The following is a 20,673-nucleotide window of genomic DNA, read 5'->3' as shown; positions in this document are numbered from 1 at the left end:
GCCATTCGTTTATAATTACCCTTTGTACCCTAAGTATTACTTATCCAATTCCATATTATGGTTTATAGGGGATAATATGCGTGCCACGACATAACCCGTTTTTTCTGTAACTTTAGACGAAATAACGGGTAGTCGGTCTGCCAATAAAGGCTAATTCCATTTCCAAAAGATTGCTTACACAATAATAATTTGAATTTGCCTTTATAAATTAAAAAGAAAAATATTTCATTTTATGGCCATAAGAAGTGTGGTTGTTTCCCCCAAAAGAGGGCAAGAATTAAGACGCACTCCGCATCTTAGCGGCAGAGAATACCTATTTAAGCAAGATGCTTTTGCAGCCAGACACCGTATGCCCTCAAAGGTATTAAGTTGAAATACCGCAATCCGCTTACTGACGACATCTGCCTTTGTGTTTACTTTTGGCACTTAGTGACTGCAAGAAATTAGCGAAAAACATGCAATGCTATTCATTGCCTTCTAAATAATAATAAAGTAGGACCAGCGTGGCGGACTACAGCTTGAATTGTGGGAGGAGACCCGTGCCCTGTAGTGGACTGATAATGGGTTGATATGAAGATGATGATATGGTGCGAGGATCTAGTGATTCGCAAGGTCGACTATGGAAAGCTTGGGTTCCAATGCCAGGTGGGGCCAATAAATGTTAGCCTGAATAGTTTTTTGGTCTGGGAATTTTGAATATAAATTAATAATTTGAATAAATTGATTTTATAAATTTAGAATCCATGTAAAAAATTTCGGAACCGACAGGATTTGAACCTGCGACTCTCTAGCAGTCACAGTTTGGCAATTCCACCAAGTGATGGTAAAAATACTAACAAAAAAAAATTATAAAGTAAATATATAATTGCTTTATAAAATCCCGTTCACAGAATGTTCGCTTGATTTTGCTATATGATTGCCCGAATATAGTGATCAACAGAACTGGTAAGTACCTGCTACCAGAATTAATTCTGTAAATATGCATTCATCTAGGTATTCTAATATTATTAAGAGAAAAAAATGTTTGTTTATTTTGTTGTAACATTAGGCTATAATTTAATTTAAAACAAATAGAGATCCTTAAGAAAATTGTAATAATGTAAACCATCATACAGGAAAAGAAAGGGTGACAAATATAAACATTACGTCATAACTTTAGTTCACGCGGAATAGCCGCGGGAAGCAGCTAGTAAATTATAAAACTGTATCAAATCTTTTTCTCCAGTCGCTCAACAACACAGTTCTTTGAAATATACAAAATAAGGTTAGGTTAGAACATAAATATCATAAGTTAATAGGTATCTGTGTAATACATTATTGCCTGTTTTCACCAAACTTAGGCATCGCCTTAATCGAATGCCCAATGATTTAAGCGATGTCTATAGAATATATAATAAAAAACCTTTTACCTATATCTTAGGTGATAATTATTGGGGAAAACTTGATGTATGCCTAGGAATATCCTCAGATTAGACGTTACATATTTAGGAATTGCCTTGTTCATCGTTAGTGAAAACGGGCATTAATCTTGCCTTAAATAAGCTGATTTAAGATTTTAGATTGACCATATTATGTGAATTAAGCTTAGTTTGCTATACTCCGCGAAAAGCAGGAGAATCTGTGTGGTGTAATTTATAATTTCTTCCTGCTTTTCCCGGATCATGGCAAATTAAGCTTAATGTTTATAATATATCATGGATTTCCGCAAAGTAACGCCTGCACCTATCCAATTTTAAGATTGACCAGTTATTATGAAACTGGTGAGGTCTGGACGGCTTTGGCCGTGGCTAGTTACCACCCTACCGACAAAGTCTTGCCGCTAAGCGATTTAGTGTTCCGGTGCGACGTCGCGTAGAAACTGATTAGGGGTATGACTACAATACTCCCTAACAGGTTAGCCCGCTACCATCTTAGACTGCATCATCACTTACCACCAGGTGAGATTTCAATCATGTGCTACTGCACATTAAAAAAATGTTTTATTGAGGTAGATTCATCAAACTGGTGAGGTAGTTATCGATATTCACCGGTTGTTATTAACAACAATCACATTAATAACATAAACCGGAAACACTAGAATAGCCTTTGCACCTTTCCTATGACCCAGGAAACGAGCGTCGAGGTTACACAAGAGCGAGAAAGGCAGATGCTCCAGACGAAATAGAAAGTTAGCGGAAGTATTTGTGGCCCCGACGCTTTCTGCAATTAACATCATCCGATTAGACAATTAAATGCCCTCGCGAAACACAATGGGGTTCTTACTCGTGATAAATCAAAACCAGTGTTCACTAATTACAACTTTGTTTCATACTTCAGATGTTTATTTGATTGTCCGTCCTTGCAACAAGCTCTATGCCAAAATTCTAGTGAATTGCTTAGTTAGGGAGTAAAGTAAAATAAATAAATAATACACTCTCGCGTAAATATTATTAGTACGGATTTTGTACGATAATGCAATACAATTATCGGTTTTCCCCCATTTTTCTAGGATCCTTCCATCCGTTTAGTATTCATTCTCTTTTTATCTCCCTTTAAAAATAAAATTATTGCTTATATCGTGTCACAGATTATTAATAAGTAGTAAAGTTGTTTGTAGTTTCGACTAAGAGTCATGGGATCCAATCATTTCTGGGTCTTCAATACTGAAGGTTTATAATATTACTCATGATTATTTGGACTATGGCAACACCCAAACACACGTTTATTAATGTTTGTATGTGTATTTGTGTTTTAACTTGCTCTCTGAAGCTTAACTGCAATATTCATTATTGGGAGTCTTAGTCGTTACCATAAGTTTCGTACGAAATCTCCTTTTTGTCGTCTAAACAAAGTGGTGAGTACGCGCTAGGTGCGCCAGCCCCAAGGTTATGTTGTACCAAAGCAATAATTATAAAGTCCTCGGATGATGCCTCAAGCAATACCCGTGTTGCGTCGCCCGTTCGCAACTTACAAAACTTCGCACAAAGCGCCCCGACAACTACGGAGCTAGTTAAAACGTGTATGCACCAACAAATACTTAAGACGCTGTCATAGCTCAATTCTGAGGAGTTTGCGCGCTCAACACCCCCTGGCGTCTTACAACTTTTTAGCACATTTGAGTTAACACACCACCTTAACCTTCCTTTCCGCGTTCAAAATTAACCATAAAACACTTGAACGAGGAAAGAAGGTACATTACGTAATTGGTTAAGAGGCTTACCGTATAGTTTTAGTAGTAGTAGACCTTTTTGTGACAGAGCTCGACCGGGGAAGTACTACCAACATACGTATTTCTGCCGCTAATACGAAGTGTTGCTCTGTTTATTAGGCGATGGATTACATCAGTTGGCCCATTTATTTTGTCCGCCAATTATTATCATAAAATTGTAAAAAAACTACGATCCAGGGTTCGGTAAAACAAGCGTTGATATAATATAAGTTGAACCACTAAGAACTAATTCGTTAGTTTCATACTTTATAACCTTCTTTGGCAAAATGAAGCACTCTTAGATTAGGCGTCGTGAGGAGCCATGCGGTGTTACTGTACGCTACCTTGTTTATACTATTAGCTTATTGCTACGACTTGTAAAGGCGCATCTAATCAGTACCCAGTAACCAAAATACGAGTTTGCAGTCTCGTAAACGTCGATGGTTATCGCGTAGACGACATCAAACGAGTCGCTGGGAGCCGCTAGAGACAAGAGACCTGCAGTGGACTTCCGTCGGTTGAAGTGAATATTAGTTGTTTTTAGTTAAATAAACTAAAGGTTCTAGATGTGATGATGCAGTCTAAGATAGTAATGAGTATAGTTATATGGAACCCATGCCCCTAATCGGATTCTACGCTAAATCGCTGCACATCTATATCGAAGGGTATTAACTGCCAAAGCGTCCAACCAGAGCAGACCCGAGAAAATACGGAAATTATGGAATCTATAAGTTGCCTCTGCTGGGATCGAAACCGGGACCTCCCACTGAAAACAACGGAGTGTTATAAGTTTGACGTATCTGTGTGTGTGTGTGTCTGTTTGTGGCATCCAAAATCCCGATTGGTTTAATCGATTTCGATTTTGTTTTGTTTTTTATAGGTAAATAAGTCGGGAGTGTTCTACGCTATGTTTAATGAAAATCGTTCCAAGATGGCTACCGCCCGGATTACACTATTACACTACAACAAAAGAAAAGGCTTGAATAGTACACTATATTGAGCGTCGGGGGTTTTTTTTTTAAATTTTTAATATTATAGTTATACTCTGACCTAATAGTGTTTCCAAACTCGAAAGCTACTGTCGCTTGCGAGGTGTCCAACTTCGTGCTAGGGGTATGCCGCACACATGCACTTCAGGCTGATAATTCGATACGTCTTGAATGTGACTCGGAATTGTAAACCTAATTAACGCTGATTGCTTAAACATCAGCTTGGCAATTACGTAATCAGCTGTTACCTAATGATTAGTCGATTAATTCTGAGGGGTGAGGTTGCATTGCGGTGGCACCCGTCATACAACACGTTCACACACACATTACACATGGTTACACATAATAAAAAAACCGAGTACGAGTCGGACTCAAGCACAAAGGGTTCCGTTCCATTATCAATAAAAACGGTATAAAAATCATGTCTGCTGTATTGAATATGTTGATATTTGAATACTTGTTTTTTTGTTCTTGTATTTGTTGTTATAACGGCAAAATAAATAAACATCTGTGAAAATTTCAACTGTCTTACAATCACGGTTCATGAGATACAGCCTGGTGTCAGACGGACGGACAACATCATCATCCAAAGATATATTCAGGCGTTTGAAGATCGGTTACTCAGTTCTTACTAGACAATAAAGTCTTGCCAACTTTCACTGTTTTGAATTTGTGCACTACAGTGGTAAGACGACTTCACTTTCGGAGGGCCGAGTTCGAATCACAGCAAGCACCTGTGAATCTCTAAGTTATGTGCGTTTAAGCAATTAAAATATCACTTGCTTCAACGGTGAAGGAAATAATCACGAGGAAACCTGCATGCAGGAGTTCTCCATAATGTTCTCAAATGTGCGAGGAGTCCACCAATCCGCACTGGGCCAGCGTGGTGGACTACGGCCTAAACCCATTCTGTTTGTGGGAGGAGACCGGTTATGAGTTGATATGATGATGATTATTATCGCTAATAATTTAATTTCTGTTTACTTCAGGTGAGAAACGTAAGCTCACGATCCCAGCTTCGCTCGGCTACGGAGAGCGCGGGGCCGGCAACGTCATCCCCCCTCATGCCACCCTCCACTTCGAGGTGGAGCTGATCAACATCGGTGACTCGCCCCCAACCACCAACGTGTTCAAGGAAATCGACGCCGACAAAGACAACATGCTGTCTCGCGAAGAAGTGAGTATAGAGCTAGCGTTCCGCGCCATGGACGCCGATGGCGACAGCGAGTTGTCGCGCGAGGAGGTCAGTTGACTACGGTGGTAGCTGGTGACGGCGCGCCCGCGGTCTCAAGCGGCACTATGAAGTCTCACAGCATGTCCGGACGCGTTCCAATTTCTTATTCTCCATAGTTCTTTGAAACTTCGCACAGATTTAGATGCAGTTTTCAACAATACATAGAACAAAAGGAAGGTTTATATGTTTATAACATGCATATTATAGTAGGGAAAAACCAAGAATTGTACAGATTCCTGATGTGATGTTTTAATAAACATATTTATGTGGGCTTACGTTGCAAACGTATTTAAACCTCACGAGATAAAAATTCACGTGCCACAGAATTGTATATACAGAGAGAGTTAAATAAAAATAACTGTACCAACTTTTGGTGAACATAAATCATATTATTTCTGTTACACATTCCACTGTGAAACCAAACAGGCCCACGCCCCTGTTGCCAACCCGCTGCGAGCACGCACGAGTCGTGGTACGATGTTACATTACAGAGTTGTAACAAGTAGAGTATCTCACTGTGAAAGTCGTAGAACAAAAGTTGTTAGATTCATGTAAACCACTACAAGCCAAGCGTATTCTGGTGTTTTTTATTCTATATAGAAAATTTTGACTATTTTCATAACATGTGATGTTATGAAAATAGTCAAAATTTTCTTTATTCAAGTAGGCCCAAAGGTGGCACTTTTGATATCATCATTTGTAATGCTAAATTCCTTAGCCTCCGTCGACTCCCTCCAGAGTAAAGGATGATTGAAAGGCGCGGATATCACGATGTCTTTCTATCTGTGTCTTGTAAAATACAGTCTATGCTTTCGGTCCGGATACACTGTGAAGCTTCATAGTAAAGTTTGAGATTATGTCGTGCATGGCTGGGGGTGTGAGAGATGCTGCTTGTATGTATACCTTCCTCTCTACCATATCTTCTATTATAGTTAGACTTTGCCTTCGGTACTGCGCATAGAAACCAGAATGGCCAATTGGCTAAGAGGCATTAGTAACGCCAATTTTTTATTATAGAATTTTTCTGTTTGTCGAAATTACAGCTTTATGCTTTATAATATTAATAACTATAGATTTAAGCCGAATTCAAGATGGGGCTTAACTTAAGGTGAAACGAGAGTATGCCTGTTTCCACAATCTGCTTAACTTATTAACTTTCATTGATCTTAGATATCGTATTTAATTTAGCATCAATCAAAATGCAATGTCCAACTTTGTTTTCCACGACAAATTGGCCCTTGATTTCAACTTTACCGGAGTTGAGTGAATAAGGCGACTTTTTGCTCTGCATTCGAACTTTTTTTTTCGAAATTTTTTTCGATAAATAAGTTAAATATATTTCTTTTAATGAAAATAACTACATTTTGCGATATTAATATCACGCAGTCGCTGACTTTTTTATTTATCTTTTTTAACTGAATCATATATTCGTAGGTATATTATAAATATTTATGTATATTATTCATCAGTTATCTTAGTACCCGTAACACGAGTTACGTCCCCTACGCTCCTTACTTTAGGACTAGATGAATATACTACGACACTTATAAACACATCGCGTGTTTATAAGTGTCGTAGTATATTTATTTATTTACTTATTTATTCTCATAAGTTCGTAAGAAAGGTTGTAGTTGTTCCGTTTTTTACACGCTTTATATTAGCTTCACTTGTATGTTTGTTTGTAACCGATTTCTTTGGGCGCGATTTTGACCCACTTTAAACGGTCAGATTTCTTTCAAACTTTGTAGACATATCGAGGACCGATGACAATACACTAATCTGAAAAGATTATTCCAATTTTCACTATAAAAAATAAGATTTTTTACTAATTACTACAGCGCCATCAAGACCCATATGTAAAAAACCTATGGCGTTCGCGTACCTAACAAATTCCACAGAAAACATTAAGCTACTAGATGGTAGAGGGCGTCAGCTATTACTTTTTAATGGCCTGTTTTAAATAATAATTAGAACTTGCATTTCGAGAGACGGGCACACTGAATAAATCTCTTTAATGGTGGGTGGGTTACCGATTAATTTTTCTCCAATAAAAATAATAGATCAAGAAAAACTAAAAAAAATCGCTATTATGAATAAACTAAAAGAAAGAAATTAGTTTAGTTTTTTATACCAAGCGTGTTTTTCGGGTTAATCAATAGCCTGAGGCACTCACAAAGAATGTAGTTTTCTATAAGTAAAAGGATTTCAACATCACTTTAGAAGATCCAGTGATTTCCCGCTACAATCTCACAAATTTTACTCCTTTATTAAAATTTATATTATATATTAGTAAGGATGACATCCTCAGCGTATCATATTTATCACTTATTGTACATTTTAATGGATGATGCTGGAAGTGTGGCTCACGGAACCTCTGTGCTCAGGTCAGCGACTACTTGAAGAAGCAGATGGTCCCCGAGGACGGCGCGGAGGTCAGCGAGGACATCAAGCAGATGCTCGAGGGCCACGACAAACTGGTGGAGGAGATATTCCAGCACGAAGACAAGGACAAGAACGGCTTCATCAGCCACGAGGAGTTCTCTGGACCGAAGCACGACGAACTCTAAACTACACAATACCAATGGCTTATATCGTAGATATGTCCCCGCCAACTGTATCCTTAGTTCGTGATTGGTACGCTCGCAATAGAGAAGTCTTTTACGAGAACGGAAACTCTAGAACGTCATGGACATGAAACCTCATTGATTTAAAGCTCTAATTCCTCTAGTGCTTTTTGAATAACGATTGTTAAATTAATATCAGTAACACAGAATGTGAATCTATAACCGTTAAGATTAGGTCCATTTTCAAGTTTTCGATACAAGAAACTGTATCCACGTTTGCGAGCGTGCAAATCCTGTTTGAACATCGAGAAATTAGTGAGCACTCACTCATTTGCCGTTAAAGACATAATATAACATGAACATTTTGCTTAATTTATAAAAATGCGCGGCAACCATACATTTCTGTGTAGTGTTTAACATAAACAGTTTGTATTGTATAAAAACAGACCCTGAAAGTAGTAAGTAACCTTCTGTACGCGCGTTTCGCTGAAAATAGGATACCGGAGCATCCAGGAGAATTTGAATTCACAATTTAGATGAAGTAAGATTATTGACTTTAACGGTAAAAATAACTGTCAAGGTTGCAGTGGATTTTAAAACACACTGCATTTCTTTTAAGCTGTGTGTTTTTACAATTAAAAAAATGTTATATGTTATTGTTTTGACTTAAATACCTACATGTAATTATTTAAGGACGTCCGAAGTGCTGTTCTTATTTTAAATTGCACAGTTTGGCGCCACCTGAGGGTGTCATACCAATGGGGTCATCTGGGTCAAAGTCCGGGGTGACAGAGGATATATCTACGATTACATTTTATATATGATACCAACATAGCGTATAAGTAAATAAGTAAGGCCATACTAGTAGTGATGGTCAATAATGCTATTTTGCTTTAATTTTATTGGCATGCGAATTCGAGTGTCTTGTATTGCTATTCGCAAATGTGACGTAAGTAACGCATTCAACAAACAAACAGAACAGGTAACGTGAACAAATATATATATTCTAAAATTCAAATGGGAAGGCTACTATCAGCGTGCCACGCTAATATACGAAAGATAACTTGTTTGATACCGAGAACAACATTGAATCTGCTAAATGCTTTTCTCGATTTCGCATGCTAAGTATTATAGCGTATTCTTAATAATCCCATACTACATAGGTACTAGCGACTTAGTAGCGGCTCACTCGTTGTTAGTGATCAATGTATCTTGAATTAACTGCGCCTTTCGAGGACCATTTGAAAAGCTCTGAACATTTAAATCATCACGCCAAACTTCACACCTGTAAAAACATAGCAAATCGTAGCTACGAGGGCGTGACGTTTTAAATGTCACCGCGAATAAGGGCTTTTGTTTGTTACTTATTTTGTTTATATAATTTAAATACACTCGAACTTTTCGCGTGCTTATGATACGACACCATCACGTAACGCTTGCAACATGCGACATGTCACTAGTGTGGCTTGGCTCTTAGTCCGCTCCGCTCATAAGCTCAAATCAGAATCACGCAGTCGCTAGCGGCAGAAAAAGTTACGGGCGACCTAGTGCTCTATTATCAATAATCATATAGCTTAGTGTACTTAACTGTTTTAAGCACAGGTATTAGTCCCTTAATAGCTCGATACTTTTAGCATCTAAATTTATGTAATCATCTCTGGGTCATTTCATTACGAAGGTACACCCACCTCCCTTTTATGCCATAATTACCTTATCTATTGATCTTAATCCAAATCACTGAAGCGGTCTGCCAAGGTAACTTAAAACCCAAGGCAAATAAAAATCCTAGACTGGGTAATCCTAGATTGCATAATGATCTACATGCACAGGTTCAATAATAATGATGTGTCCCGTCTGCTAAGATGCTAAAACTATCCAGTCTGCTAAGACGCTAAAAGTATTCAGCCCGCTAAGACGATTAACCAAACTGGCCATCGTGCGTTTGTTCATCATTAACTGAGATTTGAAGTGCTCTGCTTCAATGCTCACTCATGCTCGTCAGCTACGTATCAGAGAGAAGTGTGAGTGGTTTTGTTTTGTAGTTAATATTGTTTGTTGTTTCTATGAGTTTGAATCAAAGATTTAAATCGTACGATATGCTCTCGCCTTAATTTCAATTTGGCGAAAGGTGCCGACCGCAAAAACCGTGACATTGCTTTTTGGTTTCAGGGCATATCTGCGATGGGCTTCTTTGGTTTGATTATTAGGTAAGATAAGTTTAACACTGTGTAATACTTACTTGTACAATTATTAGGAACATCTCGACGTATTTAATATAACATTATTCACTCTTACTAAGTATAATAATATATCGTAGTGTATGTTGAAGACATGCTAATTAATATTATAATTGTTTGTATGTAAAGTTTAAGAATAAAGTATGTTTTTGTCGATGAATTATTTTATTTTTAAATAAAGCGATTGCAATTCCTTGACATCACACCTCTTCATTTGACGTCCTGAATATTGAATATTGATCTTTAATATTACCACACTGGCTGGCCATAAACAAATGACAGCTGAAGGTTTGTCCCCATTCGAAGTGCCACATTTGACATACGGTTGTCTCTGGAAATAATATTGTAGTTTTGGTTAGTTAGTAATTCAAATGTAGCCTATATTCCTGCGACAGCCGTATTACAGCTTCACAACTCACAGCGCCCAAATGGTGTCAATCAATTGGTGATAAAAACGAAGTAACAGCAGCCTGTCCATGGTTTCTTATAGATCAATGGGGCTAGCATACGCACCACGAGAAAATTACCTCTACCCTGATTTGAGGTGGACTAGTGGGTAAAGGCTTCACTTTCGGGAGGACCGAGATCGATCCCCGGCACGCACCTCTAACTTATCGGAGTTATGTCATTTAAATATCACTTGTTTTAACAGTGAAGGGAAACGTGTACGTAATCCTGCATGCCTCAGAGTTTATAACATTCGACTAACTCAAAGACGTGTGAAGTCTACCGATCCGCATTTGTCGAGCGTTGGACTACGGCCTATAGGGACCCCTCTCATCCCATGAGATAAGACCCGTGCCCTGTAGTGTGAATAGGGAGCCGCCAATGGGTTGATGAAAATGATGACTATCCCGTTTATTGCTATAGAAAAATAAAGGTAGCGGATATATAAATATCCCTGATGATTTGATTATTTGTTTGTATAAAAATTAATACTGCGATACTAATGGGCGAAATCCACTTTTATTTTTTCTGGCGATCTAATCAAATTTTAGAACCTTAAAGCTGACATTGCGACTTAACTATGTTGTTAAATGTATTCCCTCGCGGACTTTTTTGTAGGTAATAATGAGTATACTATCGGCCTCTTAAGAAGGGTCAGAGTCACTCTGCGAGCAATGGAAACAGCTACGTTAGGAGTAACTTATCGTAATCGAAGCAAAAATGAGGAGATCCGCAGAAAAACTAAAGTTACCTACATAGCAAAACGAGTCGCGAAGCTGAAGTGGCGATGAGCAGGGCAAATAGCTCGAAGAACAGATGGACGTTGGGGTTCCAAGGTGTTGGAGTGGCATCCCCGCAGCGGTAAACGCAGCGTTGGTCGACCCCCAACCAGGTCGACAGACGGCATCAAGCCAGTCGCGGGGAGCCGCTGGCCGGCTCCTTCCTCAATAAATTTTACAGGCAAATGTTTGCTACTTTGGGTTATTTTATTGCAATTTTACTAAGCATCTCCAATTTTTTTTAAAATATATTGTCATCTATGTTACTTTGTTATAGTTTACAATTTTTTTTATGAATTTCAGTTTAGCTTCCCTTTAGTCAGGAAATGGTCATAAACGGTCCGGTACTTTCAGAGCCTTTTGGTACAAACAAACAAAAAAATTTTTCATAGAATCGAGTGTTGAAAAGTAAAAAATATTTTTCAATTCAATAAAAATTCAATTTTCAAATTCAAAATTCATTTATTTCAAGTAGGCACTAATATAAGCACTTTTGAAACGTCAAGTCTGTCTGTGTGTAGTGACTCTACCACAGGTTCGGAAGGCAGATTCTACCGAGTAGAAGCCGACAAGAAACTCGGCAGTTGCTCTTTTCCGACATCAACAATTAAAATTTTATATTTTAACATTTTTCCATCTTGTGAGAGATGAAAACGGAGCCGGATGCTTGCTCATAGCAACCTTGCCAAGGTTGCTATGAGCTTAAGAAATTCATCCATTGTATAGTAACCTCGCTGTAATAAATACGAGTATGTTTTAACATATTCTTTAATCTTGTGCATTGGTAGGTCCAAAATCTCCTTAGGGATCCATATAAATAAAACAAAGTTGTGTTAGTTACACCATTTATAACTCAAGAACGGCTGGACCAATGTTATAATATTTGATTTTTTGGATTATTCTTAGTCCGGAATAAAATTAAAAGTATTAAAATATAGTATTCATAAAAAAAATTGTTCGGCGGTACGAAGTTCGCCGGGACAGCTAGTCATATTATAAAAGCGTATACTCAGCGCCATCTTGTATCGTAATGCAGAAAATTACTAAGACTAGCATCACCTTGTGTCGGAAAGCAGAGTTATTTGACGACCTCCCTGTCGCAATGGTCAATGCTACGGTCCCCGCGCTATAGCAATACAAGTGGGAGGTCCCGAGTGCTACCATCGGGGGCAATACGGCGTTGTTATTATTGCGCTAAGACCAGTCCTCAGTGGCATCGGCATGCTAGTTGTCTGCATTTACAGCGACGTGTTCGCCGCCACACGCGGGGGTACAGTCATATCCCTGTTGTCTTGCCTCTACGTCATGCTTATGAGACTTTGTAGGATCTCTCGTGGTAGTCAACGTACACTACGCGATGTTATTAATTTAATACTATTAACACAGGTGGCGCTGTGTTTTGGGTTAATAATTCCATATCTTTAAAATAGATGGCGTTTAACTTAGCAAGGCAGATGGCGTTGCGAGGCGAGCAATAGCCGAGGGGTATATTGTCGAGCAGACCTGAATTCCTGATGCCTCTGAATCCGATTCCTACTTATGGCTATCTCATTCTCGGTGCACGGCGAGAAGAGTGATCATGCATCGTTCGCTTTGGAGCATGGTATTGTGCCACACGAGAAAAAGAGAAGTTGTCCACCGTGAATGTGATAGTGACCTAAAGCAGGGCTTGCTCATTGTATCTAACATGTGCGCCCGCTTAGAACAGTAAATAAAAAAAAATAGTTTTCTTCTTCTTTTGATTTATGGCTTTTCCAAAAAGTAGCTTGGATACTCCTTTCTAAATTCCATACAGATTGAAGGGCAGTTTCGTGCAGGAAAATAGGATATGTGAGACTGATCCTTCGTCCAGGCCACACTCACAGTCTCAGATTCTTATTTTAGCCAGATGTACTAGCATGTTCAATCCGTAGAAGAGAAATAGTTGATGTGACCCAGCGAACCGATTTTTAGGGAATAAAGAAAAAAAGGTTTTTGGGAATATTAGGCTGCAGGAAGCATATTGTTTGCCTTTAACCGACTTTGATTTAACCCACACCAACGAACATTTATACTCTAGGGAGACCCACACTGAGTTCCAAGATTTCAATGTCAAATGTCAATGCCATATGACATTAACCACAGACTCATCACCCCAGGCACTTGCGCAGTGCGCTTACTTCTATTACCTATTACCACTGCAATTGATATACAGAATAGCCCCTTCTTGACACCAAATCTAGCTAGCCCACTGACCTCAATTAGGTATACTATACAACGCTTGATAAGCTTTACCATATAAAATTACAACTAAAAATTGAGCCGATTCGTAACGCTGATGAGAGTACTACGATAGGGTTGTCACGAGTACTTTGTCGATAGTATTCATCGACACTATCTGTGTTAAGATTATCGATTTATCGAATTAAAAAATATTGAAGCAACGATTGTTACAGGTTTCTACGAGTACATTACAACATTAAAATGATTATGGCTGCGAAATATGAATGTTCTAAGTTGAATGATTACTTGTACCTATGTTCCAGATATTTTACTGAGGATTTTTTTTTTAAAGGCATGTCATTATCCATACGTACTGGTTACTTTAAAAAAGTACAATACAACAACATTATTTTTGGTGAGTTACAATAGAAAGAGGCAGATATTTTTTTAATACCTAAATATGTCCATAATATAAAAAAAAGTTTGATTGAGCTATGCGCACAACAGCCCTAGTTAGTCCGGAAAACAAGCAATCTTTGAGGTGTATTAATGAGTCCATAGTTATCCTTATATAACGCAAGCTTTACGAAGCATCATAAAAAATAAGTGGTCGTAGTGGTGTAGTTTCCTGACTAACGTTTCGTGTTGAACACAATCAAACGCCTGGACAAATCACAGAACACGTCTAGTGCGTCACATGACTCCTCCATACACACGGACATAGCAAGCCACAGACGTGTACGATCATAATTAGATGACGCGCGTGCTAAAAAAAATAAGGAGATGGTGACCAGGTATTAACTTCAATACTAACAATGTTCTAATTAGTAGTTCTAATAACACACTATTAAAGTGTTAATTTTATAAATGATATCATTAAAGCCCACCAACCTACAATAGGGCAGTGTTGAGGGTCTGTACTCTATAACCCTATCTTCCCAAGGAGTAAAGTAAAACAACTGGACCTACTCTAATACTGTAAATTAAGCTTCTCTATAATTAATATTACTTGTTACCTTCAAATGACTCTACCATCAGTTCGGAATGCTGTCATCGGCAGAGAAGACCACTGGCAATAAATTCTACCGTTGCTCTTTTATCCAATCAATTAAAACAAGACTTATAAACAAACGCAAGGCCGTTTGATACAAGACATATAAGACAGGTCAAACAAAACTACTATTATCACTTATACCACCAGGACTTTTGGGACAAGTTGTTTGTATAAAGTAACTGCTGCTACCATTACTGTCTGTATAACATAACCCATAACTACCACCACCATAGTACCAACAACTTTCAACGACTCCATCAACAGTATAACATACTACTATTGTTCCGCCACAACAATATTTCATTAATATAATGTTTCCATTATTAATCATCTATTCCCAATTTGTAACGTTTCATCACCATACTTTTCTTTTCTCAAATCATTAATTAAAATCCCTGCCGACTTTTCATTCCCGCCAATCAATTTTGTCAAACTCGAGTCACCCGCCATAGATCCTATACTTTTCTTTGATAGTCTAGTAAAGGCCATTATTCTATTTTCAAAACACTATCAATGAGTATACAAACCATCGTTTGTTGACATATTTATTATAATAATCGGTTTTATCATAGATGAAGTGCAATTCCCTATTTCCTAACACGCGCCATTAAATAATAGATTTATAAAAGTGGGACGGTGTCGACATCGGTCGCCTTTAATAATTGTTTTCCTTAATGCCGCGGGGGCAAAAACTAAATTAAAAACGATTTGCATAGGTATGTTTCTATAAAGTTTACTTATCGCCGTTGACATATTGCACATGCTAAAAATTGGTGCACATATGCACATGCACATGGCTGCTAAATACAAGTTTCTACTTGTACAACTTTTCTGTGATGCTACGTCCCGTTTCAGGCGATTTATAGAGTTCGAGTTCATCGAGCGATTGCTCTTTTTCGGTGGCAGTTTCGAAGCAGTGTAATCTGCGTGAAAATGATCGCTGCAACTTAAAGTTCATAATTTGTTGGACGATGATCTTATCTCTCTTTCCCACTCGATTAGCACAATTTATTATCCGCAGATCTTGTCTCTCTTTCCCACTTATTATGGTATACGGGCGGTTCATGATGTTTATAGGTGCGGCTGTATGAGCTTTATTGATTTATTACAAACCTTGACCTTGGAAGTTTATATGCACGCAGCATTTCTCTTCCGAGTTTCTATCGGGGCGTGTTGAACCGTTGCGTATATGCGGTCAAATATTAATAAAAATGATTAAAGTTCGTGATTTTATTTTCTACGGTCTCGTAGTGATTTTGTGCTTCACACTGGTGGCTTGTAAGTAATTATTTTATACCTTTATCTATCATACTCTTTGTTAGGCATTATATTGCAATAATTTTCTACTTTCTCGAATTTTCTATGCAAACACTAAATAAATGAATGTTTAAAGCTTGCGTAAAAATCATTTCTCTGACAATTTTTAGTGTTTATAATAATAAATTTATGCATTGCTTAACAAAAATCAATACCCGTCCTATGGCGGTTCTGCGTGGGTTGCAAACGTTCTATTTGCGTCTAGTGGTAGCTACCGGGGTACGATACCTTCTATGATGAAAATTTTAAATATTTTACAAAAATGGGTTAGAATTCTTGAATAATAAAAAATATTTACAATACCAGCTTTTAAAAAAAAAAAAAAAATATTTCATAGTTGCAAATGAAGGAATTTTATTTTCGTATTTTATATAATACTAGCTGTTGCCCGCGACTTCGTCTGCGTTTGTATTTTGATGTGGCATTAAATTTAGTTGTAGTTCTAAAAAATGTTAAGTATTCAGTATCGCTAGGCCTTAAATGAGGGGTTTGCTGTTGTCCGCTGATGCGTTCTGTCCTCTATCTCCAACCACAGTTTGGGCAAAATTAAACACATGTTATAATCTCTATAGTACAAAAAATAATAAATAAACAGTAATAAGGTTCTAAATAAAAGTTTATCTTATTTTATAGTAAAGTGTTATTCAAAATGGAAGTGTTACGTAATGATAGACAGCCATGCCTAGTGTCATGGCGGCTATGTCGAATGTTATTTAGCGGCGATTGTCTATTACTGCGACATAAAAGCAAGCACTCTTATCTGAAAATTAAAATGGGTGTTTTGATTTGCCTAGCTATATTTTTATGCACTAGATGCCAAAGTAAGTTCGTTCGAGTAATTCTTCAACTACCTAGTGTGATTGTGAATTGTGTTAATAAATAAACTTATTATTCTCAAGTGATTTATATATACATCGATTCTAAAATTGTGATTTAACGAAAATGGTTAAAACTTACCTCACGTGCTACAGCGGTCTCCAGTGGTTTTCCAACGCGGGTTCTTTGTTGTGGTGCTTGCATGCCGGACAACGACTCAGAGTATAGTGCCATGCCGGTTAGCAGGTCATAGTGCCGGTTAGAGGTGGGACATAGTTCGAGTTTATTGTATAACAGTAACACTCAATAGTATACAATTTAGGTCTATTATATAATATGTTAATTGACTTGTAATTTGTAAACTATTCGTATTTTAATTCTGAATGTTTCGAAATAAAATTAATAAAATTATTTATTGTCGCAGAGATTTATTTAATTTCCCATCATCCTTGCTCGTAAAGATAACCTTTTACATCGATTTAGGGCTTCTTATCCGAGAAATTAGACACTCGTGTTTTAATAACATGTTTTTTACCGTACTTGTGCTTTATTTATGATGACCCGAATAAGTTTAGTTTGTACCTCACTGCAAGTTATATGTACCCATAAAGATGGACCACTTTCAATTTAGCCGGGTGATATAGATTATTTATTTTAAACCAACAAAGAAGTTTTATGCAGCTAAAAATATTTACTTAAATGAACAAATCATTTTACCTTCTCAATAATTATGATAAATGAAAGTTTAATTCTATGGAATTACTAGCTGTTGCGCGACTTCGTTTGTGTTTGTTTTTGTATTTCGAAAGACATACAAAAACAAACACAGACGAATGTGGCATTCAGTTTACGAGGTACTGAAATTTTTAAGTTGTGTATTCTTATATTAAAAAAGATTAGGCGTAGTTTAAAAAAAAACAATCCACATAATAAATAACATTAAAAAGGACTGTATAATCAATCTCAGCTCCTCCTGTCACTTACAAAGAATAGAAATCGTTAAAGGAAGAATCGAAATCGCATTATTAGTTGATATGCTAATAAGTCATATGCTAAACGGAATGAAGAACATTTCTGAAAACTTTTATTTAGATCTAGGGCCTCATAAATGTGGCAGCACTTTATGTATTTAGGATGACTAAGCCTTAAATTGTTGTCTATCTCCAATCAAATTCATCAGATTTCATCAGATCTACGCAAAATTAAACAGACATTATAATCTCTAAAGTAAGTACAAAAGTTATTATTTGAATCGGTTATCATTTGACGGCGTTATGGTGTTAAATCGTCAATAACTTTCGTCCCCTCTCCCAAAAGAACTGAGCTTAATTGCGGGATAAAAATCATCCTAAATTACTTCTAATACTTTTAAGAATATGTGTACAAAGTTTAATGATGATCGGCTTAGTAGTTTTTGCGTGAAAGCGTAACAAACCAACTTACATTCACATTTATAATATTAGTAGGGTTGGGATAGGGATAGGGATTCACAATGAACAACTACTTTAAACATGTTTTAAAAATGAAAATATTCCCTTTATTATATTTTTAATAAAAAAAGCAAAGTAAGCAGCCCTCTTTCGCTGTTATTCCACTGTATGCAGGTTTCATAGACCGCGGTTATTCACTCGCGATTCCTGCCTTGATTATTATTCCAGGCGGAATTAAATCTACTATTGTTCTGCTTTCCAAGTTAAAGTGGACATTTTAAATTATTAATAATTAAACTAATAAAATATTAATAAATATTTAATTACGAAAAATGGCGCAACGTAAACCGATATACAGCCGTTATCGTTCGCTGCTTACAACCTATATAAAAATTTATTTTCTGACATCGTATTTAAGCCTATGTTTTTCGTTATAAGTGTGAAAAAAATATTCGTATGTAACGCGTTACGATACATTGCTTTACACTCTCGGCTTCCTTATCGCGCTCGCTTACAGCTCACGCGCCTCATACCGCCTCAACTGTAAAATCAAATCTATTTAACTAATTGTGTAATATACTATTAGTGAAAATCTAATTATAATTTCGCTGCATAGAGATAAGGCCGTCAAGTTTTACTTTCTTCCTTAACACTATTCTATTTGTAATATTTGTAAATTTTCTGTGGTACACAATATACTTAGATTCAAATTCACTACTTCTTTATTCATGTAGGCCTATCACAGGCACTTATGAAGCGTTCATACATATAATAAAGATTTTAAAATAATGACAGTGTATAGTCAGTACATATTTGAAAATTTAATGTACGTTCATAAAAACATTTCTAAATTTAAGAAAAAATGTGACTGCAATAATTTAAACATTAGAAGTAAGAATAAACTTACAGTGCAATATACTAGGTTACATGAAATTCATAATTCGTTTAAAGGAAATTGCATGCAATTCTACAATAAACTGCCAATTGACATCTTGGAGATGACTCTTAAAAAGTTCAAAGTTTGTATTAAACGTAAGCTTATAGAAAAGTCCTATTATAGTATAAAGGACTACGTAATCGATAAAAAGGCTTGGGTGTAAATAATTGCTCTAACCAGGTTGCTCTTCTAATAATTTAAAATGACATTGTGAGATGGTGATAACAAAAAAAAAACACCCGGCTAAGTTTGTTGTAGGCGTCTTCTTAGACCAGGATGCGTTTGGAACCCTCGTAGCTTTAGTTTTAAGTTTACGAATGTGGTTATCGCCATCATCTCACTACCGTGTAGTTCTTATGTACGCATCAAAAGTGCCACCTATGGGCCTACTTGAATAAAGATATTTTTGACTTTGACTTTAATATGTTTACATATTGTAAGGGGATGGTGATAACTTAGTTCGCCAACTTAAACCTAAAGCTACGAGGGTTCCACAACAAACTTAGCCGGGTAATTTTTTTTTTTTGTTATCACCATCTTACAGTAAATTTATATTTAGCTATAAGGTTAGAGCAATTCATACCCAAGCTTTTTTATCGTTAAAGTAATCCTTAACGTTATAATAAAATTTATCTACAAGTTTACGTTTTATATAAACTTTGAACTTATTGAGAGACATCTAAAAGATTTCATTCGGTAATTTGTTATAAAATAACATACAATCGCCCTTGAATGAATAAGCAATTTTATGTAGCCTAGTAAACTGTACAACGAGTTTATTTTTGCTTCTATTTTTATTAATTATGTTTTTATGGACATTCATTATTTTAACATCTTTAAATTTATCCCAAGCCAAGTGAGTAATGACTCTCTTGGGCCCATTTTATGTATCGCACGAACAGCCCTTTTCTGCAGGACGAAAATAAAATCTATATCAGCAGCATTACCCCATAATAAAATGCCGTAGGACATAATACTGTGAAATAACTAAAATACACAAGCCTTGCTTTTTCTATATTTGTCATGTGACGAATCTTTTTAACCGCGTATGCTGCAGAACTAAATCTGTTCGCTAAATTATTTAAATGTGGGCCCCATTGAAGTTTAGTTTCATTATTTAGGAATATGTGATAATAATAAGGAAGTAATTCTCAATTACGAACTTACGAATTTTATAGAATGTGGTTTTATACTATTTTTCTTCTATAATTCCTTTGTATGGAGATATTTATTTTTCTTAAAAAAAACCTCTTGTAAGAAGTTCTGAATATATTATCTCAATACCTATTTTTGTTTTATTTACAAAAAAATAGCGATTCAAGTTTTGACAGCACACCGCCAGATTTTGAAATATATTTTTCAAATTTATACTTATAATAAAACTGTAACTGGAAGATTTCTGTACATTTAATATATTAAAATTTTGACCGCTTTCTAATCGATACTGAGTCCAAAACAGATTTTTATTTAATTTTTGTCT

At 36.5% G+C, this 20,673-nt stretch overlaps 1 protein-coding gene across 1 annotated transcript in view; it reads left to right on the top strand.

The window, feature by feature from the left end:
• Positions 1-10,367, top strand: part of LOC120636092 (FK506-binding protein 2) — a 77,015-nt gene extending 66,648 nt beyond the window's left edge. The window contains exons 3-4 of the mRNA XM_039907389.1: positions 5,166-5,353; positions 7,795-10,367. Of these exons, the coding sequence (XP_039763323.1) occupies positions 5,166-5,353; positions 7,795-7,977 (371 nt within the window). The 3' untranslated portion in view covers positions 7,978-10,367. The remainder of the gene's footprint in view (positions 1-5,165; positions 5,354-7,794) is intronic.
• Positions 10,368-20,673: the final 10,306 nt, after the last annotated feature.

Source organism: Pararge aegeria, chromosome Z (genome assembly GCF_905163445.1).
Source record: "Pararge aegeria chromosome Z, ilParAegt1.1, whole genome shotgun sequence".
In the NCBI taxonomy this organism is placed as follows: domain Eukaryota; kingdom Metazoa; phylum Arthropoda; class Insecta; order Lepidoptera; family Nymphalidae; genus Pararge; species Pararge aegeria.
The sequence above is the reverse complement of the archived record's forward strand: the minus strand, read 5'-3'. Positions and strand labels throughout refer to the sequence as shown.